The following is a 26,803-nucleotide window of genomic DNA, read 5'->3' on the forward strand; positions in this document are numbered from 1 at the left end:
ACAAATGCGTTTGAAAATTAGTTGAAAAATAAACAATTTATAGCTATTTCAACGTGCTTGATGTTTTTAAATCAAATGTTACTGGCGCAAAATGGCCGAAAATATACGACGCTTGCCCCCGTTGGCTTACATGATGCTTCAAAAATCTCGTTTCTATATACCTATGATATCTATGTTTCTCAGGCTAACGGTCAGAATGACGTCAGAGGAAGTCTTGCCAGGTTACGTCTGTCCTGTCATTCGAAGCCGGAGAGAAACGGGAAGGGCATGAAGCACGGAGCCGGATTCTCCCATTTTGTAAAGTTGCTTTACGTAACCTTTTGTATCTATGCGCCAGTTTGCTTACCTCCCTTTCGCCAAATTTTCAGCGCCACTCGCACGCTAGCCAGCTAGCTAGCGCACCAAGTTGAAACAAAACATTCGAAACAAACTGACCGCAAAGCTTCCACATGGCGTTAATCCTGTTTACGAGGTCCAGGGCACCTTTAATGACAACTTCCAGGTCGTTAAACAAGGATTTTAGGAAAGCTAAAGGTAAGGAGTCATTTTTTTGTTTCTTTGTTTCAGGCCTCTGCGTGAGTGTTGAGAAGTCGCAAACTAGCTGGTTACATTAGCATTTGTGGTTGTTTTCCGGTTAGCTTTCGAGCAGCGGTGAGTGGCGCGTGACTCAACGGTTTTTACGGCAAGTCTCAACTCTTATAGGTTTTGTATAAATTATTCGGAAATGATTGTTGGCAAGCGCCGAGGCAGAATTGGGATTGAGGTCGTCTGAGGACAGCGGCTGTCTGTTCGCAATGAATGGGATGATGCCGGTTGCCATGGCAGCATTTTCTCCTAGGATATTGTGAGGAATGAGGATGCTTTCAAAAGTACAGTAAATTATGCGTAGACCAGATGTTTTGACCAATTCCAACTTCGAAACCTTCCACAAATTAACGCCACATAGATTTTTTTCGATTTTGCCCATGGTTGTGCCAAAACTTTTTGGCGTATCCAGGTTTTGAAGAAAATGTTCAATTCCGCCAAAATCCAAAGCAATTTATTTAAACTGGGGGGACTGGCTTTGAATTTTCATCTTTCAGTGCCATTGACGGTGCTAGACGTCAAGGAGCGTAGAATGTTTATTCCCTGTCGGATTTAAAAAAAAAAAAAAAAAAAAAAGACCTGTGAAATACCAACGTTCATTCGTTTGCTGCAAATCCTTACACTTAGAATGGACTGGGATCTAGCGCCATCAATGGTGGCTGCGACTTTGACCACAGTCTCGTTTATCAGTGCAGAAGAAAGGTTAGAGGCTTCTTGATCTGGCACTCTTGAGTAGTAGAATATAAAAAATACTAAATTGCCCATAATAGTAGTGTAGCAATATATTGAAAAGGTAATATATCGCGATACTTTGTAGCCCAAAAGTTTATTGATACGCTCCCAACAAGAATTGATATAACATTTTGAAAAGTTGTCACTATTCAGAAAAAAAAGGAACCAACTGGTTACTACCAAAACCTTCCATTAAAGTAGTGTCGACATTCCTTCACTAGTCACTAGCGCTCAATATCCAATTTATTCTGGCTTGAACGTCTCGTGCTGCCAATGGCACTGAAACCAAAACATTCACAGCTTCTTTTGTAGGCATTTACAGGTCACTTCACACTCATTTTAGGGCATTTAAGGTTACTTCCTGTTGACTTTGAATCACTTCTATTCATTTGGGGACAACCTCGAGTCACTTCCTGTTCAGTAACCCAAAATCAACTGTAAATGCCCCATAAAGTAAAAGGCAGGGACTGAAAATCAACAGGAAATGACATGAAATGCCCCAAAACGGACTCTTTGCCTGGCATTGGCTGTGAATGATGGCCATAGACGTCCAATCTGTTGGAAGTCAGAGGGACTACCCTCCCAGTTCAAACGGATTGGATGTCTACTAGTGATAAACTCATTCCAATTCACAGCAGCTAGCCCACAGGTTCCGAACGAGTTGCGGTCCTATGCTGGCGACGTAAACCGAATTTCTGCATCAGTTGGAATTAACCCTTTAAAGTACCCCAAAATAACTATCCATAAAATCCAAAAGTATTGTATTTTGTTGAATGATGAAGGATACGCTGCCACGTCTGGTTGGACTGCCGCCTTATGACTGACCCTGGCAACACACCAGGCACGCATACGGTGTGTCAGCGATGCCGCTGCGTCAACGCACCACTTACGCTCACCCCCAATTTCCATTGGACGCATTTTACGAGCAGAGCGTCTGTGAAGCGGCTCAATCGGTTTATGTGAGGATTGCAAGATCACACGAAAGAAGCGGCTATTTGAAAATAATAATACAAGAACCATGTGGCTTTCAGACCCCGCGTATTGGTCAGCTTTCCTTCAGAAAGAAAGAAGAAAAAGAAGTCGTGCTAAAGAGAAAAGCAATCCCAATGACAAAGATTTTAACATGTATTTTACAAATGAAATGCCTCAATTACTCTTTTTTTTTTGTAATGAACGGTTTTCAAAAGCTTTATTGATGGATTTTCTCAAGTATATGCGCCGCGCAGAAATTAATACGTTTAATTGTATATTATTTTGAAAATCGACCAGATCCACTGACTTTCGTTCTCCCCGATCCTACCTAGTAGTATTGACAAAGGAGGGTCGTGTCACGTTTCAAATAATAAACTCTGCCGTTCTTTTTGAGTGCGACGCGTTGAACCGCTTCTTGAACATGTCTAAAACGCGGCCGCACTGCGACTGGTGTGCACTGGCTGATTGACTTTAACGGATGGGTTTCACTTAGTTGACGTGGCGGCAACGTTGTCGCTCCATAGACGTGCCTGCTGTTACGGAGGTAAGGAGCAGACTCTTGTCTGACATGGATAAAAGACAGTTGCGCTGTGGTTTGACCCACATAAGACTGCAAGTTGTTTCAGCTAATATATGTTTGTGTATGCGTTTGTAGTTAAGTTTATTGCTACAGTTTGTGGAGTTGCGTGTGAGCGATTTGCTATGAGAATTGTAAATACGGTAGGATTCGTAGCATTTAAGATTGAAGACTTGTTTTGGGAAAATTTGGTTATTTCATCTACTGTACTAAATTTACATATTTATCAGACTTGAGGTACGTTTGAACACCAATTTTTTGGTGTCAAATGTTTTATTGTTAAAATGTGTGTCGTTTTGAACAAAAGTGTACATACACTACTTGCCAAAAGTATTGGCACCCCTGCAATTCTGTCAGATAATGCTCAATTTCTCCCAGAAAATGATTGCAATTACAAATTCTTTGGTAGTAATATCTTCATTTATTTTGCTTGCAATAAAAAAAAACATACAAAAGAGAGTGGGAAAAAAAAATATCATTATCATTCTACTCAAAACTCCAAAAATGGGCCGGAAAGTATTAGCAACTTGCCTGGCACAGCCAGACTATTCTCCCTGTATTTTTCAAACACTCTGAGAAATAGTCTGGGACCAGCCCATTAACGGCCTCTCGAGAAAGGTACAAAATCAATCGTCCGATTAGATTTGTTTACTTGCGTGACGTGTTCTTAACGAGTAACGTCACACTTGCGCGCCGAAAGTCGTCTCTACAACAACACAGATGGCGAACAGGAGAGCTGAGAATATGTTCCAATCCGTGGTAAAAAACAGTTTTAAATTACCAAAAACACATCGAAACAAGTCATTGACAACATTCAACATGGCTCGCGCTAGCCATGTTGAATAAACTTCTCCATTCTCCGCTCACGCTAATTACTTGTCGCTTTAACCACGTCACGTCTGCCCGTCGCTGATTGGTCCACTCCGCTGTCTGTTTGCTGTGGCTTGCTCCACCCTCGGAATTTGATCCACCGGACGGTCGCCAGACTCAATCGCTGGAACAGCGGTGAGTCTGGTATACCAGGCAAATTGGCACCCTCGGCCTAATACCTGGTAGCACAACTTTTAGACAAAATAATTGCGAAGAACTGCTTCCGGTATCCATCAACGAGTTTCTTACAATGCTCTGCTGGAATTTTAAACCATTCTTCTTTGGCCAGCTGCTCCAGGTCTCTGAGATTTGAAGGGTGACTTCTCCAAACTGCCATTTTCAGATATCTCCACAGGTGTTCTATGGGATTCAGGTCTGGACTCATTGCTGCCCACTTAAGAAGTCTCCAGAGCATTCTTTCAAACCATTTTCTCGTGCTTTTTAAAGTGTGTTTTGGGTCATTGTCCTCCTGGAAGACCCATGACCTCTGAGGGAAACCCAGCTTTCTCACACTGGGCCCTACATTATGCTGCAAAATTTGTTGGTCGTCTTCAGACTTCATAATGCCATGCACACGGTCAATCAGTCCAGTGCCAGAGGCAGGAAAGCAACACCAAAACAAGTCACGTAAACACTCATACCTAGGGACAATTTAGAGTGTTTGATCAGCCTACCCGACCCTTTGTCTCGACGTATGACGACATGCTCAAAATACGACGATTTATGACAGCGTTGCAATTTATTTTCTCACAAGACGGATGCACGGCGGATTTTCTTGTGAGAGAAATCATGGGTCCCGACTCCCAAGAAGGTTATTGCAGGTGGTGAAAAAAGGAAAAAGGTGACGCTTACCATTGAAATTAACAAGGAACTGATCAAAAAAGCGTGGTGTGTGTGTGAGTGATCTGGCCGGTCTCCTCAGATCTCCATTAGCCAATTGCCAGTCACTTTAAGTTAAGGTGACAATAAAGAGTTTTTTTTTTTTTTAAATGTCCGATTTAATATTATTGTAACATCTGCAATGAATTCGTCAGGTTTTAATAATTTTTTTCAGAACTTGTGCAGCACAACACGGCTAACTGTCTGCCGCAGCCGACGCCAACAGCAACATTAAAAAAAAGTAAAAACTTCCCACTCAACTGCATCTCTTTCTTTCTCTCGCTCCATCTCGTCAGTCACACGGTGCGTTCAGGAACAGCATGCAAAACACAACCGCCAGATTAGAACCCGATCCGTTACATTATTATTCTTAGTATATATTTGTTCTGATTTGTATTTATAATTTATTTGTTTTGGTGGGTGTAATTGTTATTTGTAATTGTACCAGCAGTATTTCTGAAGGATTTAGCGTCGGGTTTTGGGCTGTGGAATGAATTAATTAAATTATTGTGTATTCTTATGGGAAATTCCCGCTCGACGGACGACCATTTCAACTTACAAATCAGGTCCAAGAATAAATTAAATTCATATGTAGAGGTACCTCTGTATTTACAGTTGTTTGAAGATCAATAAGTTGGAAAACTGATGCTCACAAATACAAATGTGTAAATGCAAACAATCACTTGACCAGGTCCTGCTATGTGTTGTTTTTACACTGTTAAGACTTGCATGGTGAGCTGTTGTATGTAATAGAGGGCCCCCATTTTCATGTACCTTCACGTACACTATTTGCATGATTTCCAGTCCATTCGTGTTGTTTGGAAATGACGGGCTTCCAGTACACTCGGCATGTGTGCGAGCGTGTGTGCACATGCGTGTGTGCATATGCACACAATGTGACGGGCTGGAGTGGGCGTGCCCCGGCAATGTCATCTCATCTAGCAATTGGTCAAAAGTGTCTGTGCTCCTCTGGCTAGGCCTCCTGGCGTGTCTGTGTGTATTATCTTTACTCGAAGGGTGGTCAACTTTGGATGTCGTTGGGAGCATGTACCTCAGGTGGTTACCGTAGAGTTTTCTTATTGTGGCCAATCCAAATTATTTTGTCCCCCTTACAGGGAAAATAGAAGATGCTTCCTGCTTCAACTGCACGGCGTTAAGGCTCTCCATTCAGAGGTGAGACGATCAAACCCAGTTAGAAAACCTCGCTTGTATTTATTAAGTACACTTTGATAATCCAATTATCTGCTAAACGCTGCTTCCTCATGTTGACACACAACCTATTTACTATTTACTTTTGAACTGAACTGGACAGACTGGAACTAGACTGGACTAGGACTAGACTAATTTGAGGGTGGGGTAAAAACATAATTTTGCTTTTTTTATAATACCGAGTTGATCAACTTTGTTTCCATTTCCTCAGACAGGACAGGTTCCCATTAGTGGACGCGGCCCGGCTCTCCCACTCGGGCCCGTTGCTCCGGTGGCCCGAAGGCGCCCGCCCCATCTCCTGCTGGCGGCGCCTCCCGGGCTCATCCCCCCCGCCGTTCCCGGCCGGACTGCGGGGGCGAGAAGTCGCAGATGTCCGGCGTCTCCACATCTCTTCGGCCCTGCTTGACGACTCTAAGGTGGAAAAATCCCTGCGCTCGCTGAAGGACAAGAAGAAGCTGGAGGAAGGCGGTCCGGTGTACAGCCCCACAGCCGACGTCGAACCCGTCAGACGGACGCTGCGGCAGCGGGTGCTGGATGAGGTCAAGCATTACTACCACGGCTTCAGGCTGCTCTTCGTGGACACCGGAATCGCCGGGAGAATGCTGTGGAGGGTGCTTAATGGACACGCCTTGTCCCGCCGGGAGAGGAGGCAGGTCAGTCCTGGGTCTTTCAGCAACGTTAACGTCTATTGACATTACTGGCATGGCATCCAAACTAGTGCTGCGAGTAATTCGAAAAAGCTTCAAATAAAATTTTGTTGGTTCGAGTATTTTTTTAATTAAAGTGGCATTGTAATGGTTTGTTTTGAAAGTATTTGCATTTAGTTTTATTGATTTGGGTGGATACACTGCCCTGTAGGGGCATTAGTTAATACGACAGAACTCATTTAACATGGCTGAATCTAGCTGCTCCCTGTTAAGACCAACATAAGGTAAGTTTTTATTTGATATAATTTTTTTTTTTTTTTTTTTTAATGCATTCATAATTTCTTTTAGTATTCAGCCTTTTTTGTGGGAAGATGTGTTGAAAAAAAGTTTGCATTTTATAGCATTTAAGCTAGCAGACTTTGGCTCTGCAAGTTAGCCAGTTCTTTTGTTGTACCTACATCCTCATTTTTTTAATACCGTTTTAGGCTCATCTCAGGTATTTTCATTTCAATTTAAATGAAAGTGCAATTCCGCATTTTGAAGAAACACTCGGGAATTTTGTTTTGTATTGGCATTTGAAATATATGATATTGATATATATGATATATGATGGCTCGTTTGAAAGTGCAATCTTAGCCTTTCTTTTACGTCTCTTGATAATTACTCTGCAAAGCATTAGATGTTCCAAATCCGATTATCGATATTTCGAACTTTTAGTTGATGGATTAATCAACTTCTAAAATAATCGATAGCTGCAGCCTTAGTCCAAACATCTTTCTGCCGTGAATTTCATTGAGTTTATCACGATTACACGTCCAATCCATTGGAAGCAGGAGGGTGGCAGCGATTGAACGTCAGTTAACCCTTTAACACCTAAGCCTATTTTGGCCGAATTTGCATGCATTTGATGTTGCCTTTATATTTCAAAGAAAAAATTGTTCACAATGGCCAAGTTGGGTCCCTTTTTTAAGGACACCTTGAACTTCATGTCCAAACTGTTGTTTTGTTCACTGACCAATTATAATCCACATTTTGGACCCAAAAAGACAAAAAAAATCCCAAAATATTTTTTCAAAATTTGTAATGTTGATGTCCCATTGACAACCAAACATGCTCGACCAACCGTTTTGAAGCTTGATAATATTTATTCTACTTGTTAGGATAAACATTCAATAGAAAAAAATAAGATTGAATAGTTTTATGTTTGACAATTCAACACAAACAGCAAGTATGGTCATCGGCGTTTTTGACCTTTACACATACTATGGTCAAAACGGGTTATATACAGTGCAAAATAGTGAGGAAAAAAAAATATATATCATCTAACAAAAAGGATTTGGAGGATATCTCTTTGTGAATTTAGGTATTATACCCATCACCTTATCTAAAGTATATACGTACATGCAATCAAGCTTCTCGAACACTCATCTATATAAAAATTGAAAAGATTATAGTGGAAGTAAAAATATATATAACATTGAAAAAAAGTATTTTCAAAAATATTGACAAGTAGTTCAGTTCAATTCAAATTTTTCTGGCATACGACCCAATAAAGTGTTTTTTTTTTTTTTTGTGAACTCAATAAAGCTTCTGCATGAACAGGTCAGGGAGCTGCGTCACACACAACGTCACACAGCCGTTTGCGGACTTTGCGCGCTGCTGTCAGCCTGTCACTTCTACTCGCCGAGACGCCGACTCATCCCAGGAAAACAACGACAAATACGGCTCATCTTCTTCCTTGAGTTTATGAAATAATGCATTAGCTTGCGCTAAATTTAGTTTTAGTTTCATTCTGCACGTTTCAAAGTCGCTCGCTCAAACCAACCGGTGTTGTGCCGAAATTGTCTCCTTTTCCTTAGTTGGCGCCTCACTCGGAAATTTATAAAAAATGTCCACATTCGGTTCTTCCTTCTTGACATCACAACGGCTGTTGGGATATGTAGTATTTTGTGCTGCTTTCGGTTTTGAAAAAGGACAAGAAATGATGGAAATATGGAGATAGATACATGGTCCATGCAGCGTTTTAATGCATATTTATGAGTGCAATAAAACTATAAAACTCAAATGACATTATCTCCCGTTTTTCGTGGTCGATTGACTTCAAATAAAAACTGGTGTGGACATCAACTTCCGCACTTCCAAATGAGACCAACCAGTGGCACGTGGGTGACGTAATTACAGCGTGACGAAGCTTCAAAGACGACATGCGTAATCGCGTCGCAGCCGACACGTTCGGTGTTAAAGGGTTAATTCGCTGCAATCTCACTGTTTGTGGCAGCCACTGAGTAAATAGTTTACATTGACACAGTAAGCTAGCTATGACTTCGTTTGAATGTAAAAGTCGCCCTTACCAACATGGACACTAGAGGTGTGCAAAATTTCCGATTCTTAGATCATTCGCGATTCGGCCGTGGAAGATTCGAGAACGATTCACAAACATCCAAATTCCGATTATTGAAATATGCCAAGTAAAGCGGAAGTACAACACACTCAGCGCGCCGCGCGGTCTTCGGAACAATGAGGAACGGAGCGAGAGTAGCTAAACATCATGCTTCTCATTACCCAGCCCCTCAGGTAATGCCAGTGCTCAACTTACGGCTCTAGCTCAACTCATGCCACGAGATAAAAAAACACAACAACATACCTGACTGCTGCCGAAAAGGCTGCTACAAAGTACATCCACATAATGTTACGGTAGATATCATTTATATAGGACTAGGTGCACTATAGATTCGGTAGCGTTAGCAGCGCATCTACAAAAAACTAGATGCAGGTGTTAGTAAACAGCCGCCATCTTAAAGCAGTACACTTGCCTGCAAGGCTGTTGTAGTGAACCTTCCAAGCAAACCTAATTAACTTTTTATCTAAAATACTCCTAAATCGGTAAAATATTGACTTGGATCTATCTTTAAAATAGTTTTAAAACTTTCACATGTCGAAAGTAGACAAAAGGGAAATTATGGAATAACGGGAGCAATTTTAACAACTTTAACGGTTGATTCACAACATTAAATTAATTGAATGTAGTTTAAAGCTGCTGATACAGAATGGGGACTGGAGTTTTTTATTTACTGTTATTTTTGTATATTTTATTACTGCTATATGTTAACTTGATACTGGAATAGTAGTTTGGTTTAGCCTGAGAGTATTTTTGAACAATTTTGGAACTAATGTACAAGACATTAAAAAAAAAAAAAAAGGGGGGGGGGGGGTGCATCAATAATCGTTTTATAATCGAATCGGAGCCTCTGAATCGTAATCAAATCGTTAGGTGCCCAAAGATTCCCAGCTCTAATGGACACCATGAGGTATTGTTGGTAGGCGCGATGAAGGGTTGTTCCATGCTTCTGCTGTCAAGTGAAATGAGTTGTAATGACTAGTAGGCGTTCAATTCATTTGAAGCAGGAGCGTTTATTTTTATTAAATTTTCACAGAAACGTACGTCTTTGCCATAAACTGGCTAATAATGTTTGTGCGCCTTAAATTTTGTGTCAACTATGTGACTCAGACAAAAATTTAGAAAAAATTCAATTTTATCGTTTTACTATTGGAAATAAATTGAGGTTTTTATAATATCAAAAATAAGTGTTTATGGTGTAACCGTGAACGATAGGGGCCAAATATATCCTGCGTTGTGTGAATTTTTGGAACCTTTGCATTTGGAACTGTGTTAATCTGTGAAAAGCGTATGGGCTGTGTGGCGCAATCAAAAATTTTGCAGAATTTTTTTTTTTTCCCTACATCTGGCATGTAAGCTGATCTATTTCCTCGCCGTTTTGCCTCTAGTTCCTGCGCACGTGTGCGGACGTATTCCGACTGCTCCCCTTCCTTGTGTTCATCATTGTCCCCTTCATGGAGTTCCTACTGCCCGTGGCGCTCAAGCTATTCCCCAACATGCTGCCGTCCACCTTCGAGACGCAGTCCAAAAAGGTTAGCAGACCTTCCTTTACCTGCCCTTGTCATCGAGCATGAACTTTCACCTCGTCAGGTGCTCAGACCGACAGCTTTAATCCTTTAGAGCCATCGATTAGTCTGAGCGAGCCTTTCCGAGACGTCAAGGGGTTTACATTTTCCTTGTTAACTTGAAATCCCCTGACGCAAGATGGCGGAAACCATTTGTAACTGAAGAATTCAGTGAGAATATTTGAATGGACAAAATCGCTACTATTGAGCCAGCAAAAGAAGTCCCCTGACGCAATGTGGCTGAAACCTTTTTGTAACTCCGTCAAGAATTGAGTGAGTTGAGTGTATTTTAATCAAGAAAATCACTCACCTTACATCATCTGCTATCAAGCCTGCAATAGAAGTCCTCTGACGCAAGGTGGCCAAAACGGTAAACATGAAGAATTCAGCAAGCTGTTAGTACTTGAATGGATGAAATCACTCACCTTACGTTTGCTATAATAGTTCCTGCTATAGAAGTCCCCTGATGCAAGATGGATGAAACTGTTTGTAAATCAAGAATTCAGCACGTTCAGAGTATTGTATTTAAATGGACAAAGTCACTCAAGTCAGCTACTGTTGAGCCCCCTATAGAGGTTCCCTGATAGATGGCCAAAACATTTGTAAATCCATCAAGAAATCAGCGAGAGTGTTTTAGTGGAGAAAATCGCTCACCTCACATCTGCTCCAATGGAGTCTGCCATACAACTCCTCTGACGTAAGATGGCTGGCAGTTACTTACCTCCAACTTAACAGCCTTATTTATGTGGTATCTTTGGACACACAGAAACAAAGTTATTCTTTTTCCTCCCCTCTTTCGCGCTTTTTTAAAAATACACAAGTTACAGTATTTTACAAGTTACAAAAAAAATACTTAGCTACAGTTTGCTTTCCAGGATCATACATTTGAAGGCAAGCATTCCTTCCAGTTGATTTCTATCGTGCGACTGTTTCCCCCCCAGGAGGAGAGGCTGAAAAAAGAACTGCGCGTCAAGCTGGAAATGGCTAAGTTCTTGCAGGACACTATCGAGGAGATCGCGCTTCGCAACAAGGCGGCGCAGGGCGACGTCACCGAGGAGTTCTCCACCTTTTTCCAGAAGGTGGGTCCGCGTCGGAAGGCGCCACCCGAACATCTGACACTGAAGCGTCTTCTCTGTCCACGTCCATAGATCCGGGACTCCGGCGAGCGTCCCAGTAACGAGGAGATTTTGCGCTTTTCCAAACTATTCGAGGACGAGTTGACACTAGACAACCTGACGCGGCCCCAGCTGGTTGCGCTGTGCCGCCTGCTGGAGCTGCAGTCCATCGGTACCAACAATTTCCTGCGCTTCCAGCTCATCATGAAGCTCAGGAACATCCGCGCTGATGACAAGGTTTGCTTTTTGATTATTTTATAATTTTCTTTTTAAAAATGAATTAATGCCTTCATTGTTTTAGAATTGGTTTTGCAAATAAGGAAATCGTTAATCCTTTGGTTCAAATTATAATCAATGGAAGGATTATTCTAATATAGAGCCGTCCCGACTAGTTGACGTTGTCGATGACGTAAATGCATTGACGAGCACAATATCCTGTCGACTGTTAAAGGCGTGGGATGCAAGTAGGGAAAGCGGCACAAAGCCAAAAAAGCAGACCAGTTTGGCCAAAGCATAGACTTATTTTAACGAAACAAAAGAGGATGTCACTGTCGTGTGCGGTGCCGAGCTTGCATACGGCAGCACGGCAGCTATGAATGAACACCTGAAGCACTGTGACCCAGGTGTAATTTTTTAAGACGACAGGAGACAACAAGCTGACGGATCGTGAATCCATATAACAACATTTTTTATTGAAGATGAGTATTAGAGCCAAATAAATAATGTGAAAAAAGGACTACAAGGTTGAAGTCATACTATTGCAACGAGTATAAAAGTATTATTATGTAGGGGTCGCTGAAAGCTGCTAAGCACTTCACCTTAGCTGGGAGCTACGACGAAGCATTAGATTATATCATTCAATGGATAAGAATTTGATGTAGATGAGCTAAAATAATTTTAAGGATTTCCTTATTTGTAAAACAGTTTCTAAAACAAAAGATGTTGATTTTAACGAAGGCAGCAACACACTACGTAAAGTACGAAGCTGTTTATTCAGCTACATTAGCTTCACGTAATAATACGACTTATATTCTCATAATAGTATGAGGGGAAAAATTGAACTATACTATTACTACGAGAATAACAGTCATATTGTTACGTTGGGCTAATGTAGCTGAATAAGAAGCTACATACTTTATGTACAGCGTTGCTGTCTCTTTTAAAATCAACAATATTGAAAGCATCTTGTGTTTTAGAATGGGTTTGACAAATAGGGAAATCCTTATTATTTTTCCTCATCCACATCCTATTATTATCAATAGAAGGATTTATACTAATGCTTCGACGTGGCTCCCTGCTAAGGTACATGTACGTAAATGCGTAGCGGCTCACAGCTACATTACCCCTATGAAATAATGTGATTTTTTTTTCTCGTAGCAATGGTACGACTTTAATCTCATAGTCCTTTTACTTATTCATTTATTTATTTGGCCCTAATACTCCGTTGTAGCGTTGTATCAACGTGCATCTTTAAGTTTTTTTTCACGTACTTCACTCTAGTGATACATGACATTTGTTTATCTGCTCTGCTGGTGCTTACTCTAAAGCTTAGAACAATACTATAGACATACTTACTACAAAAGAGAAAGTAAAAATTGTATTGAATCCTGTTGGAAAAGTGAAGTCACAGTTTTCAAAATCTGTTTACATTCCATTCTTTTACACTAGTTCGGGGGTCGGCAGCCCATGTTTTGAGAACCGCATGCGGCTCTTTAGCGCTGTCCTAGTGGCTCTCCGGAACATGATGACAAAAATGTTTGAAAATGGACAAAAATTCTACGTGTTTTATATTATGTCAAATACTGGGATTTTAATATGGAGATGGCTTGCATTTTGTGGGTGAAGTAAAGTGCGCCCAGTCCACCGAGAAGGCCACACAGCCGACGACCAGCGGCTTGTCCCACACGATGGTCCCCGGCCGATAAAGGCGTGCCCGGTGAGAATGCGCTTTTCTCGGCTTGGCCATGAGCATGCCATCACCCCGCTACGACATCAGCAGTTTTGGCTGGCTGATCCGGCTCAGTCGGTCATATTCGCGTGCACGCCGAGAATGCGCTTTCCTCGGTTTGGCCACGAGCAGCACCCCGCACTTACGTTGTTTGTCCACCGAGGGCTATTTTCGGCGTTCATTCACAGCGACGAGCACTGCCGTGGCCGGAGCAGAATGACGGTCTTTCCTCCTTCTCCAAACCCGGGGCAGGGAAATGACAAAAGTCGGACCAACTCGGTGCGTAAAATACTGTTCGGGAGAGGAAGAAGTTGCCAGTTTTTACCATTATGCAGTATTTTTGCCCTGTCGTACTGAATAAATGCATTTTTAATATTTCGTATTCCATTTAGCACAAGACAGTTATTTGATATGACCATACCATTTATTTAGCAACTGGGGGAAAATACTTAGATAAAAAGAATATCCTGTAAAAATATTGGAGTAGAGAGACTGAAACATTCATGACATTTTGCTACTCTCTGTAGTATTATCTGACAGGCAGGTCTAAACGGCAGATTAAAACACTAATTTTTAATTTCTCGTCATCTGCGCTTTGCCAAATTGGTGAATATAGTCGAATCGTCTCAAAATATGATTCTAATTCACATAATAATGCTATTTAAGATTTATTTTCTGCTGTCGTAGGCACTGTAAGGCTTTTAATTTTTTGCGGCTCCAGACATATGTTTTTTGTTGGCTCTTTCAACATTTTGAGTTGCCTGCACTAGTTAATGCCATCAGCATTTGACCTCATTGTTTATTTGTGATTTATTATTGTTATGTATGTGTTGTACTTTAAGAAAGAATTTAAGTGTTCCAAAATGTTTTTGTGAATTAATAATCGTCAACAAAAATTTAATTGCAAAATTAGTTAAACAAAAAAAAAAAAAGGTGGCAAAAAATAATTTGACTCGTCGACTAATTGTGGAAAAAAAAAAAAAAAAATCGTTTCGGACAGCGCTATACTAGTACTTAGCTCCCAGATAATAAAGATAATTGAAGTCAAGTACGTAGCAGCTAATTTCGTTAAATTAGCCGGCAGCCACACTGCATTCCATAATACGTTTTTTTTCTCGTACTAATTCTATGACTGTAATCTGGTCGTTCTATTTTTTCTGCCATAAAACGCCGTCGTATCTATGGCCATCAGTGGAAGCGATTTAGGAGTAAGTGAACGTTCCTCTTTCCAGTTGATCGCCGAGGAGGGCGTGGAGAGCCTGAACGTGAACGAGGTACAGGCCGCCTGCCGGGTCCGAGGGATGAGATCGCTGGGCGTCACCGAGGAGCGGCTTCGAGAGCAGCTGAGCCAGGTGGGACGCTCGCCCGTTCGCTTGCCAGCGGTGCCCGAGTTGACGCTGTATAATGTGGTCTGTGGCAGTGGCTGGAGCTTCACCTGAAGCAGCAGATCCCCACGTCCCTGCTGCTGCTGTCCAGGGCCATGTACCTCCCTGACACGCTGTCTCCTGCGGACCAGCTCAAGAGCACCCTGCAGACACTCCCCGAGATGGCGGTATGTGGGCATCGCCGGCTTTTGGCGGTACCGCCTCTCGCTTTTGACCGCCCGCTGCGCTTCGCCCGCAGACCAAGGAGGCCCAGATGATGGTGGCCGAGATGGAGCTGTCCAAAGTGGACAACAAGACCAAAGTGGAGACCACGCTGCAGGAGGAGGCGGCCATACGCCAGGACAACGAGGACAGGGAGATGGAGAGGCTGGCCGATGCCGCCGAGAAGGCCGCCAGGGTATGCCGCTTCCTTCGATGGCGGGGACGAACTATTTTCTTGCATGGTTTTTACTCGTGTTACCTGATAGTAAAAACGACTAAAAAAGAATGTGCCAATGCTGCACAATCTATACTTTTGAAGATCTAGTTTCCACCTGCTGGTGACCCTACCCAAGATAGCCGCCAGTGACACACACCAACATTAATTAATGTCCAACGATGTTGATGGACATCCAATTATGTGGCGTCCAATCAGCATTTTGCTGTAAATTTCAATTTGTTGATTACTAGTGGATGTCCAATCCATTTCAAGTGGTAGGCTGGCAGCAAATCAACGTTCATTCAATTTCTTCCAAACCTCCCACTTCAAATGAGTTTGACGTGTAGCGCCCTCAATGGCAGCCAATGAGTGGATAGCAGATACATTGACATGGATCAAATAATCTTTTAAAAATCAGGTCAATGTCAATGCATTGACTTTGTTAGGAACGACTTTGTTTTATTTTATTATTCAGTTATTCACAAACATTTATTTGAATTTAAAAATATATATATATTTGCGGACGAATAGTGATTATATAGTAGAATAGTGCGATTAAAATGTGATGAGTCAAATTCATTTATTACAAAGATACTGTTAATGAGAGAATATAGTTGTCGTTGAAGCGGACAATCGCCACCATCTCGGGCATCTATATTCGCCGAGGGGCAGGACGTTTCTGTCATTTTAAAGCCTTGTTCCTCCCGCAGGACAACGGGTTACCGGAAGCCGAGCGAAGCTGGCAGAAGGCGTCTTCTGCTGACGCCCTGAGGGACCCGGCGCCCATACTGGAAGGGGTTAAAGTAATTTTTTTGACTCACTCACATGTAGCAGTTAGCAAATCTGTCACTTCTCTTGTGCTGTTTTTATTTCTTCACCTTCTTAATCTTCTTGCACACCAACGCGTTTTGAACAGTGGCAGACGTTTCTGCGCTACCAGGTTAGCTTCAGCACTGCCTAAAGTTCCCAAAAGGTTCTCCTCATGTTGTGCTTGTGCTCCGTAAAACCCGAAATTTGTTCCCACCTTCTCTTAAAAATGACACTGCGTGAAGACCGTTCATTCCTTCTGGTTGATCCCTGTCTTTTGGTGTGTTTGAAGGGCGAGGAGATTACCAAAGAGGAGATCGACCTGATCAGCGACGCCTGCTCTAAGTTGAAGGAGCAAAAGAAGCTGCTGACTCTGGAGAAAGAAGAGCTGGAAGACCTCAAGGATGACGTACAGGAGTACAACGAGGTTAGTTTAAATGAATTGAACATGTTTCGTTGTCAGTAGCAGGCAATGAGTTAATTTTTGGGCATTTATGCAATGGTACGCTTCCTGTTGGCATTCGCAGGTCAAATCATCCTTTTATTTTGGGTCATTTCCTGGTAATTTTAATCGCTTCCTTTTGATTTTGGGGCATTTGCGGTCACTTCCCTTCAGAGGTGGGTAGAGCAGGCAAAAATTGTACTCTTGTAAGAGTAGAGTTACTTCAAAATAATATTACTGAAGTACAAGTAAAAAACTAGTCGATGAAAAAACTAAGCACTTACTCAGTACCTGAGTATAGTTTTAATATTTATTTTTAAAACAATAGCAATTTTTTTTTCTAAGCATGAGGCCACCTATATGAACTGTTATTATATTATAACTTATTAGATGACCATATTAGGCCGAAAATATAAAAGAAATGTCGAACTTCGATTGAAAAATACAAATGAAATCACCCGTCCCAAGAGCATCACTGTCTCCTAGTGCAGGGGTCCCCAACCTTTTTTGCACCACGGACCGGTGTGATTTGGGTCTTTTTTTTCACGGACCGGTGTTCTGTCAAATTGTGCTCCCAAAGCTTTTGTGGCGGTGAAAACGCCCTCTTTTATATTCAGTTGGACTCTTTTCTAAATGTCCGTCCATGATCAATCGTAAGTTAATATTCCTTTCTTTAAAGAAAGTTTGTAGTGTTTACTTTGGAATCGCTGCATTCATGGCCATTTCTAATGTTTCACGCATGCAAAATTTGTCAGAACACCAACAATGTGCGGCAGAAAAATACAGCAAGTAGAAAATAACATTTGTTTTTAGCCCCGTCGTGTTAAGTGCAGGGAAAATATAACTCAGCCGCTGAATTAGTGGGAGGCCTGAGCTTGTTTCGTTGAGATGAGATGGTCGCATCAAGGTGTGATGGGAGAGTGAGAGAAGCGGGCTTCTCAAAGATACGATGTTGGAAATTGTAGCACAGTTTTCAGTGCTCTTGTAGCGATGTCAGGATATTCTGGTATTACTTTAATCCAAAACTTCGGTAGAGTTGTTGTCTCAAATGTACAGTACGTTTAAGGTCGCCGTGATTTGCGATCTCTACAAGCTGATCCTCCTGTTGCACAGTCATGCTCGAATCACTCGGTTGATTCACAAACGGGTCACAAATCCACTCCTTTGCAGTTCGTGGGTCTTTAGTGATTGGGAAGTAGCGTAGATTTTGTTTTCTTCGAGATTGTAGGCTCATCTTCTGGCGTGTCGGGTGCCCATTTCCCCGTAAAGAAATCTGTCCAAAGACGTCTTTTTTCAGTCATTCTAGTGTTGGGGCTAATTATTTCTGGGAACAAATGTGATGCGCCTGCCCTACGTCATACGTTATTATCAAGGACAAGCGCACATAGATATACAAAACAAGATGCACTGCTAGCAGTCCAATCAATGGATTTCTATGACAACATTTTATCCGGTAGTATTATATCTAGAGTAGACAGGAATATTGGTGTGTTAATGGGCATAGGCCAAAGTTAATTCGGTCAGAATGCAGTCGTTAATAACTTATTATTTCTGTGCAGCCTGGTAGCAAATGCGCCACGGACCGGTACCGGTCCGCGACCCGGCGGTTGGGGACCCCTGCTCGAGTGGATAAACACATCTTCCACCATGAAACTAAAACTCACTCTGCTTTTCCGTGGTCTTTCTCTGCCAAATGAAATCTAGGAGAGAGTTTGAAATCCATACTTTTATTTTTGATGGTAGCGCTCTATCTGAAATACTTAATTTTGTACAGCGCTTTAAAGATGCCAGTTGTTGTGATGTTAGAACACCGAGGTGATGTATCTGTATTGTTAAGCCTAATTGGTATAATGGAGTCATGTGATTATTGTTGCTGCATCTGATTGGTGAGACTGCTGACCCACTGTGCTGGGAAAAATAAAGAGGGAAAAAAAGTAGTGACTCTAGTGTGGCCCAAAGTAGCGGAGTAAGAGTAACGTTTCTTCTTCACAAAACTTGTCAAGTAAAACTAAAAAGTGTGGCGTATTAAAATTACTTTTAAAAGTACATTTTTCTCATAAAGTTACTCAAGTCAATGTAAAAGAGTAAATGTAACGCATGACTACCCACCTCTGTTTCCTATAGATCTTATGGGGGTTGCTGGTTACTTCCTGTTAATATTGGGTCTGTTCAGGAAGTTTTTTTGTTTTTTTTTTTAATTAAAGACCATCAATAGATTTTTGTTAGGTCTGAGCCATTGGTGACAAATTATGGCGAACTGTACATTTTTGCTAGATCGGACATCTAGCGCCATTTAGTTCGTTCATGAAATAATAACATTCAAGCCTTTGGAAGGACGTGAACTAGGCCTGCACAATATGTCGTTTGAACATCGCTAGTGTGACGAACACATGCGCGATAGTCCCATTGCAGGACATGTAGACATGTGCCGGTTACCGGTTTCACGGTTTACCGTGGTGTGAAAACGTCGCGGTTTCAAAACCACTAAAATTTCGTCATACCTTAGTACGGTATTCGCTATTTTTCATGTGCTAAAATGCAGCCGAAGTGGCTTGGTGCGGCAGCGCTCACCCTTCCCCTGTTTGTTGCCGTGAGTGTCAGTGACGCTATACTGCTAAACAGCCAGCGAACCCAAAAACAAACCCTCTAAACACAAGGCGTACTTTTCTTCAATTTATTGAGCTCTCAAATCGTGGTGAAATATACAAATGAATACATTTAAAACGTTGTACAATTCGATTTTTCCACGTGTGATTAGGTTCAACAGGATAGCAGTAGCAGCATTAAAAAGTTCGCCAAAAACAAAACACACATTTTCCTTTCAAATTCAATATACAAACTAACTAAAACTTACAAAGACGAATGTTAGCCTAGGCTATGCTGGGAGAGCAGCTTTGTTGAGGTTTTATGTCTCACAGACGCTGAGTGAGAAACAAGCTTGAATCAAGGGGGAAAGAAAAAGGACCGCGTCAAAGATCGCTAATTGTGAAAGGAAGTCTCACTCCTCACTTTTTTTTTTTTTTCAGATGAAACCTTTCCTCAACAATATTTACATTTTAACTAATTTATAAAACTAACTTATACATTTTTAACTAACTTATTAACTTATGAATTCTTTGTTCTTTTTAACACAAAGGCATGGCATCATGTAGACTAGATTTGACACAGTGGCTGAAAATGGCGAAACTTCACTTGTGCTTCCCCCCCTCAAAAAAAGTCATACAGTATATTTTTAATTTCATTTAGAAGTGTTTTTACTTTTTTACAGCAATTATTTTGTTCTTACTCTAATATTGAGCAACTTGAGCTGTGGCTGTGGGTATAGTCTAGGTTCTATTTATTTTAATTTTATATAAAATATTTGTTATTTTTTGTTAATTTATTTATTTTCACATTATATTCATGTTCCAATTTGCAAATATGTTTTGGAAAAAATCCTGTTGAATGGAAAAAATTTTTTTTTCTTTTTTCTTTTTTTTTTTTTTTTTAAACCCATACATCTCAAAATTTTGGAGCTATAATTGCAATACCGTGATACCGTGAAACCGCGGTATTTTTGCTCACGGTTATCGTACCGTCAAAATCTCATACCGGCACATGCCTAAGGACATGCAATTGTTTTTTTGTTTTTTTTTTGAACGCGCACACTTTTGTTTTGCTTCTTGAAAGCAGCAAGTGTGCAGAGACGTGTACTCCTGGATCTCTTTAGTATACAGGATCTTTACCATTAAGAGATAAACCCACTTAGCCTGGATTAAACGGTATTTTATGAATACAATGTGGTCATGGTGCGTCAAACAAAGTCTTCCCAAACAGATCTGTTCAAGTCATTTGGTGAACATTCTTCTAGTTTTAGTAAAACAATATATATGGCAATAAAACGTAAACCCCCCAAAAAGTCGCCATGTCATTTTTTCCTCCCAATATCGTTTAGCCCTATCGTGAATGCATTTTTTTACTGCTATGTTGTTCGCAGGACCTGAATGAGATCAAGAAGGAGCTGTCCAAGACGGGCCAGGAGAAGGCGGTGTGCGAGTCCAAGGCCAGCCAGCGTCTGTCCAAGAGGGTGAACCGCATGATCGGACGCATAGACAAGATCATCGGCGAGCTGGAGAAGGACAAAGTCCTCCTGGACGGACAGATGGACAGCGGAACCACGCCCCCCGTCGGGTAAGAGCCGTCGGCTTGTCGTCATTTTCGTCCTCATCATCCTCGTCCTCCCTGCTCGCTCGCTTGGTAAAATCCTGGTGGAGATCAATAGCTTTCAAATGGAGCGTTTCAAGCTTCCCTAATTGATTGTAAACCTTCACAGCTTATTCTTGACTAAATATAGAGAAGCCACAAGGTAAGATACGCTGCAAGCTAGCATTTTTTTTTTTGTGTGTGTGGGTTTTTTTTTCCCTGGCTGCTTCCATCAACGCTTACATTGGCATCATGGACCATGGTTGTCTGCTGTGATTGTGCTCCACCCGTACGCACTGGTATCTAAGTGGGTAGGATAAGGAGGGAGTTGGGTAGGTCAGGAAGAGAGGTTGGTTGGTAGGTGGGTGGGATGGATAGGGAGGATGGTGGGTTGGTAGGATAGAAGTGGGTAGAATAGGGAGGGAGGTGGGTAGATTACGGAAAGAGGGTGGTTGGTAATTAGATAGGATGGGGAGGTAGGTGGGTAGGATAGGTAGGGAGTTGGGTAGATTACGGAGGTAGGTAGGTTGATAAGTAGGAAGGATAGGGTGGGAGGTGGGTAAGTTGGAAGGTAGTATAGGAAGAGAGGTATGGTAGGTAGGTAGTATAGGGGTGGAATTAGGTAGGGAGGTAGGTAAGAAGTAGAGGCGTGCGAAATTTCCGATTCTTAGATTATTCGCAATTCGGCCAAAGAATATTCGAGAACGATTCACAAACATCCAAATTCTGATTATTGAAATATGCCAAGTAAAGCGGAACTAAAACACAGTCAGCGCGGTCTTCTGGACGCAATGAGGACCGGACCGACAGTAAACATCATGCTCAACTCATGGCTCTGGCTCAACTCATGCCACTAAATAAAAAAAACAATAATAAGTGACTGCTGTCGACAGCCGCTACAAACTACGCTCACATAATGCTACGGTAGATATCACGTTTAAAGAACTAGATGTGAAATGACAGACTCATCGGCATTAGCAGCACATGTATAGAAAACTAGATGAGAAATGACAGACTTGCCGGCGTTAGTAAACAGCAGCCATCTTAAAGCAGTAGACTTCCTTGGAAGGCTTTTGTTACGAACCTTCCAAGCGAACCTAATTAACTTTTTATCTAAAATACTCCAAATTGGCAAAATCTTGACTTGAATCCATCTTTAAATGATGAAACAGTTTTAAAACTTTCACATGTCGAAAGTAGACAGAAAGGAAATTATGGAATAACGGGAGTAATTTTAACAACTTTAACGGTTGATTCACAACATTAAATTAATTGAATGTAGTTTAAAGCTGCTGATTCAGAATGGGACTTGAGTATTTAATTTACTGTTTTGAACTGTTAAATTGTTACTGAAATTGTAGGTTATTTAAGACTGAGAGGATTTTTATACAATTTTTGTAACTAATGTACGAAACATTAAAGCAACTAATAGCTGGGGGGTGCATCAATAATCAATTTATAATCGAATCGTAGCCTCCGAATCGTAATCGAATCGTTAGGTGCCCAAAGATTCCCACTTCTTGAAGGAGGTAGATAGAATAGGGTGGGAGGAGGGAGGTACAGTAGGTGGGTAGGATAGGGAGTTAGGTACTAGGTTAGGGATAGAGGAGTTCCAAAAAATCGATTATTACATGCATCGCGATTCGACACGTGACGATTCGATTACGATTCATAAAGTTTCAAAAACAAGGATTTTCCCTCATAACTGTATGGCAGCCGCTCGAAGCAGAACGAAATTCAAGACACGTCTGCCGCCCCGGCACCGTTAACGGGCGCACGCACGTTATGGTGGATGCTGCCTGTTACTGAGAGAGAGATTTACTCCTTTTTAAAAGACTGGAAAATAAATTTGTATATAAGACACGCAGGCACAGAAGCAGACCGCCCTTTTGTGCGCAAGTTATTTTTTAGAGCAAGAGGGGAAGAGAGATGGTTCGTTGCTCCTTGTCTTGTAGATGTCCAGCAGTAGTTTTAAGGGATTTCAATTGAAAAATGTCCTGAGTGTGTTGCTAAGACCAGTGTGCATCTATAAGAGGTGAGAAGTTGTTTTTGAGATGTTAATAGTTCTGTTACCTTTCATTGTTTTTTTTTGTTTTTTTTTTAATTTAAAAAAAAACAACAACATAGTAACCTTTGCAATGTTTGGAAGTCGTTTGATGTTGTGAATCCACCATTAAAGTTGTTAAAATTCGTCCCGTTTATGCATTAGTTCCTTTCTGTCTACTTTCGACATGTGAAAGTTTTAAAACTGTTTCATCATTTAAAGATAGATTTAAGTCAAGATTTTGCCGATTTAGGAGTATTTTAGATAAAAAGTTACTTAGGTTCGCTAGGAAGGATCACTACAACAGTCTTTCTGGGATGTCTACTGCTTCAAGAAGGCGGCTGCTTACTAACGCCGCCGAGTCTTTCATTTCACATCTAGTTCTATATACATGGGATATCTAGCGTAGCATCAAGTGGGCATAGATTGTAGGTTGTCTGCTACAGTCAGGAAATATTGGAGCCACCTAGCCGAGCATCGCGTTTGCAACAGCGTCACACCACTCTTCCCTCCTTCCCACTCCCGCTTTTCTCTCTCCGTGTCTCAGACTTTTCTTGCGTAATTTAACCAACGTAGTAACGCATAGTAACGCGCTCCTTTTCGGTACGTTGTCTTGTTGCCGAAACAGTGACAAAATCCGAACGGAGAAAAAAAACGTGATGCACGAAAAACATACAGATTTTGAACGAACGGCGTACACATTTAAAAATCAATGCTCACTTTTACAAATTACGCCGAAACCGTACAACTTGACAGGTATGGGTAAGTAGGGTGGGAGAGAGGTGTAGGGTAGGGAGTGAGGTACAATAGGTAGGGAAGTGGGTGGCATGAATGAACATAACAGGAAGCTTGCTGTCTGACGTTTGACAGGAATGAGCAGCATGCTGTGACCCCTCTGCCCAAATCAAAAAACCCCAAAGGGGAGCAAATCTCCACCGCTTTTTCCAGCCCCGCCCAAGCCGGTAACGCATTTTCCTGTATCCAGTCTCTTCTACACCTTCAGGGAGAACCTGATCAGCATCGACGAGCTCATCGGCGTCATGCGGCAGATCCAGAACATTCCCGAGCATAAGCTCCAGAGCATCGCCGAGGCGCTCGACGACAACCGGGACGGGAAGATCGACATCGACGACGTCATCAAGGTGCGCTGCAATGTCCGACGGGTCCTTTTCCAAGGGGAAAGTATTTGTCTGAAAAGAGTCGCAAAAAATCTACTCGAGTAAAAGTACTCTTACATTGGTGAAATTTTGCTGAGCGGAAATCGGAGAAATGGCGTTTTCAAATTGTCTGCATTTTTGGCCTGCAAGGTGGTGGAGCTGATCGACAAGGAGGACATCGACATCACCACCACGCAGGTGGCCGACATTATGGTGATGCTGCAGAAGGAGGAAAAGCTGATGGAGAAGGAGAAGGCCAAGGAGAAGGCGGAGAAGGAGCAAGCGGCCAAGCTCAACGGCTAAAAGAATGTAAAGACGGAAGGTATCGGGAAAAGTGAACAAGCTTTTATTGCCTTTAAAAGGCATCAAAGAAATACGTCTACTGAAGGTGGAAATAACACCTTGCTATATTTTTTTGTATATAGTGCAAGACACCAAAATAATTGTAGTGAACAATCGGAAAACTTTCTGCACTTTAGTCCAAAACATCATTGCTGTCATTCCTCATCAACTCCATTTTGCAACGTGTATCACAGGGTTGTCCAACTCACTTTTCGGTAGGCTAGGGAGCCGCCTCTTAGAATTATTCAACTCTTTCGGCTCCCGTTGACGGCAATAGACATCAGATTCGTTTGAAATGAAAAGAAAGTGACTCTTAAGTGCCCTGAAACTAATAGGAAGTGACCCGTCAACAAAAGTGTCTTGGAAATGCCACAAAATCATTAGGGAGTGACACGGAAATGACCTAAAATCAACGAGAAATGATCCAAATTGTATAAGTGACACCAGAATGGCCAAAAATTTTTAGACCAATCCTTTTGACGCACACCAATGAAAGTCGCACACTTTACAGCTTGTTGATTGTCACCACAGTGATTGTAACACCACGACACTGACTTTAAATCAAAAAGCAATCTTAATCTGAGGCATCTTTGTCACAGCACATGGCATGTAGATTTTTTTCAAATCCTTTTTATTTATTATTTATTATGCAAATTTGATGATGTATTTTAGGGGGCAGATTTGACTTGAACTGTATTTAAAATATTTTTTTCTATTCAGATATCATTGTAAAATCCCAATGTTCAAAAAATGAAATAAACAAGAAAAAGCTCCTCAACTCATTCATCACTGTTTATGTGTGTCACTGTTTGCATTTCCACCATTTTGTCACTAGAAAATGAATAACAGAAGGGAAAAAGGAGGCTAGATAACTTGTGTACTCTGCGAGTAAAAGTGATTAGCACATGAGTAAGGCGGTCTTTTGGCTGGAGACCAAATTCAACACAACATTTTGGACTTAACGAGCATTTTAAGTTTCAAGTTTTAGAGGAGTTAATTCATTTATTGTCACTCATACCAGCAACGTTAAACAGAGTCTGACCAAGCAATGATAATTTCTGTAATTTAGTTTAAGCCTTGTGAGGAATTTCACACATTTTGTCCTTTTGATGGTTTTGATGAGTTACCATCAAAGAGAAAGCATCGAAAAAAACTCTACAGAGCTGAAATTACACTCAGAATGTTGAAACAGGTCAAGGTTAAAAATGGCACCCAGCTGTAATTTCTAAACCATTGCATTTAAAAGATACTCACTTTACCCACACTTGAGGTATAATTACATAAAATGTCCCAATGACTCCCATTATAACTCACGATTTTCAATATTTTATAATCCTGATGTTTTTTAATGCACGATTTTTTTTAAATATATGTATGTATATATACAGCATCGTTAGCTTTGCTATTATCGTAGCACATCTGTTACTGTCCATACAGGGCATCGAAAAAAAACAAAAAAGCATATATGTACGCGTAGCTGAGGTCCCCCTGAACATTTTGAGTCATTGGAAGTAAAAAAAATAAAATAAAAAATGACAAAGTTATAACACCGCAAAGGCGTGGACATTAAATGGTCAAAATACCTCGAGTTTAACTTTTTATGTAAAATTGCCATTATCAAAAAATAGGGACCTTCAAAAAAAATTCTCCTTTTATGACTCATTGACTTATTCAAAGCTCTGATTAGGCCATATGAAATATTCCACTTTGAATTTTTTTAATGATATATACAGCATAGTTAATTTTGCTATTAGCATAGCACAGCTGTTACTGTCCATAAAGGGCATCCCCAGGGGTGAAAGTGGGCCAGAACGATCAGGAACGCGGTTCCGGTATGAGATTCAGCGCCTGAATGCTGTCCGGTATAAGATTTAGGGCCGGAATGCTGTTCCGGTACACTGTGCTTTGATTCCGAACATATGACTGCAACTGTTAAAACGCTATGTAAAAAAATAAATAAATAAATAAAATGCCAAGCTGCCACACATGTATTTCATCTCCAAGAAGAAAACTACCAACATCAGATTCACATACACAAGTGTTATCAACAATCATAATAAAGTGCTTGTGCAGCATAATCCATTTTCACCAATATTTATTATTTATTTTATTACACGGACGGCATGGAGGTTTCCCCAGCTGCTGCAGTTATCTGAGTCTGACGATGATGAGTCACGTCAATGTGCGAATGCACGCAGCAAAGCAAAACGCCTGAACTCATTTATCCGTTCAATTGGCTGACATGCTGACGTGATCAGCAGAGATAGTTAGCTCTGATTGGTTCAAGTGTGGATGTTTTCTGGAACAGCAAAAAAAAAAAAAATGTTGAATTGATGCGACAAAAAAGGGCAATGCAACATAAAATGGATCAAATCTTTAAGAGCAACGAAAGAGTTGAAGAGGCTTATTTATCAGATTTAGTTTTATTTGCTCTGATGGGGAGGTTAAGAACATCTAAGCTCTCAATGTACACTTTGGACTTATATTTGTTCATTTATGTTAGGCTACTTATTCATTTCCTTAAGATTT

General features: G+C 41.2%; 1 protein-coding gene across 4 annotated transcripts; it reads left to right on the forward strand.

Moving 5' to 3' along the window:
- Positions 1 to 178: 178 nt before the first annotated feature.
- letm1 (leucine zipper-EF-hand containing transmembrane protein 1) lies at positions 179 to 26,803 on the forward strand. Of its 4 annotated transcripts, none has more exons than XM_057859140.1 (15): positions 179 to 534; positions 5,731 to 5,788; positions 6,036 to 6,477; positions 10,258 to 10,401; positions 11,376 to 11,513; positions 11,583 to 11,786; positions 14,730 to 14,849; positions 14,918 to 15,049; positions 15,121 to 15,279; positions 16,011 to 16,103; positions 16,217 to 16,240; positions 16,400 to 16,534; positions 20,526 to 20,719; positions 23,761 to 23,917; positions 24,083 to 26,803. In XM_057859140.1, the coding sequence occupies exons 1-15, from the start codon at positions 450 to 452 to the stop codon at positions 24,233 to 24,235; spliced, it is 2,238 nt and encodes a 745-aa protein (XP_057715123.1). In that variant the 5' UTR covers positions 179 to 449; the 3' UTR covers positions 24,236 to 26,803. The 4 variants fall into 4 exon arrangements, with proteins under 4 accessions (XP_057715123.1, XP_057715124.1, XP_057715125.1 ...); XM_057859141.1 differs by having other exon boundaries at positions 23,779 to 23,917; XM_057859142.1 differs by lacking the exon at positions 16,217 to 16,240 and having other exon boundaries at positions 24,083 to 26,801.

This window comes from Corythoichthys intestinalis, chromosome 15 (genome assembly GCF_030265065.1).
Source record: "Corythoichthys intestinalis isolate RoL2023-P3 chromosome 15, ASM3026506v1, whole genome shotgun sequence".
NCBI lineage: Eukaryota > Metazoa > Chordata > Actinopteri > Syngnathiformes > Syngnathidae > Corythoichthys > Corythoichthys intestinalis.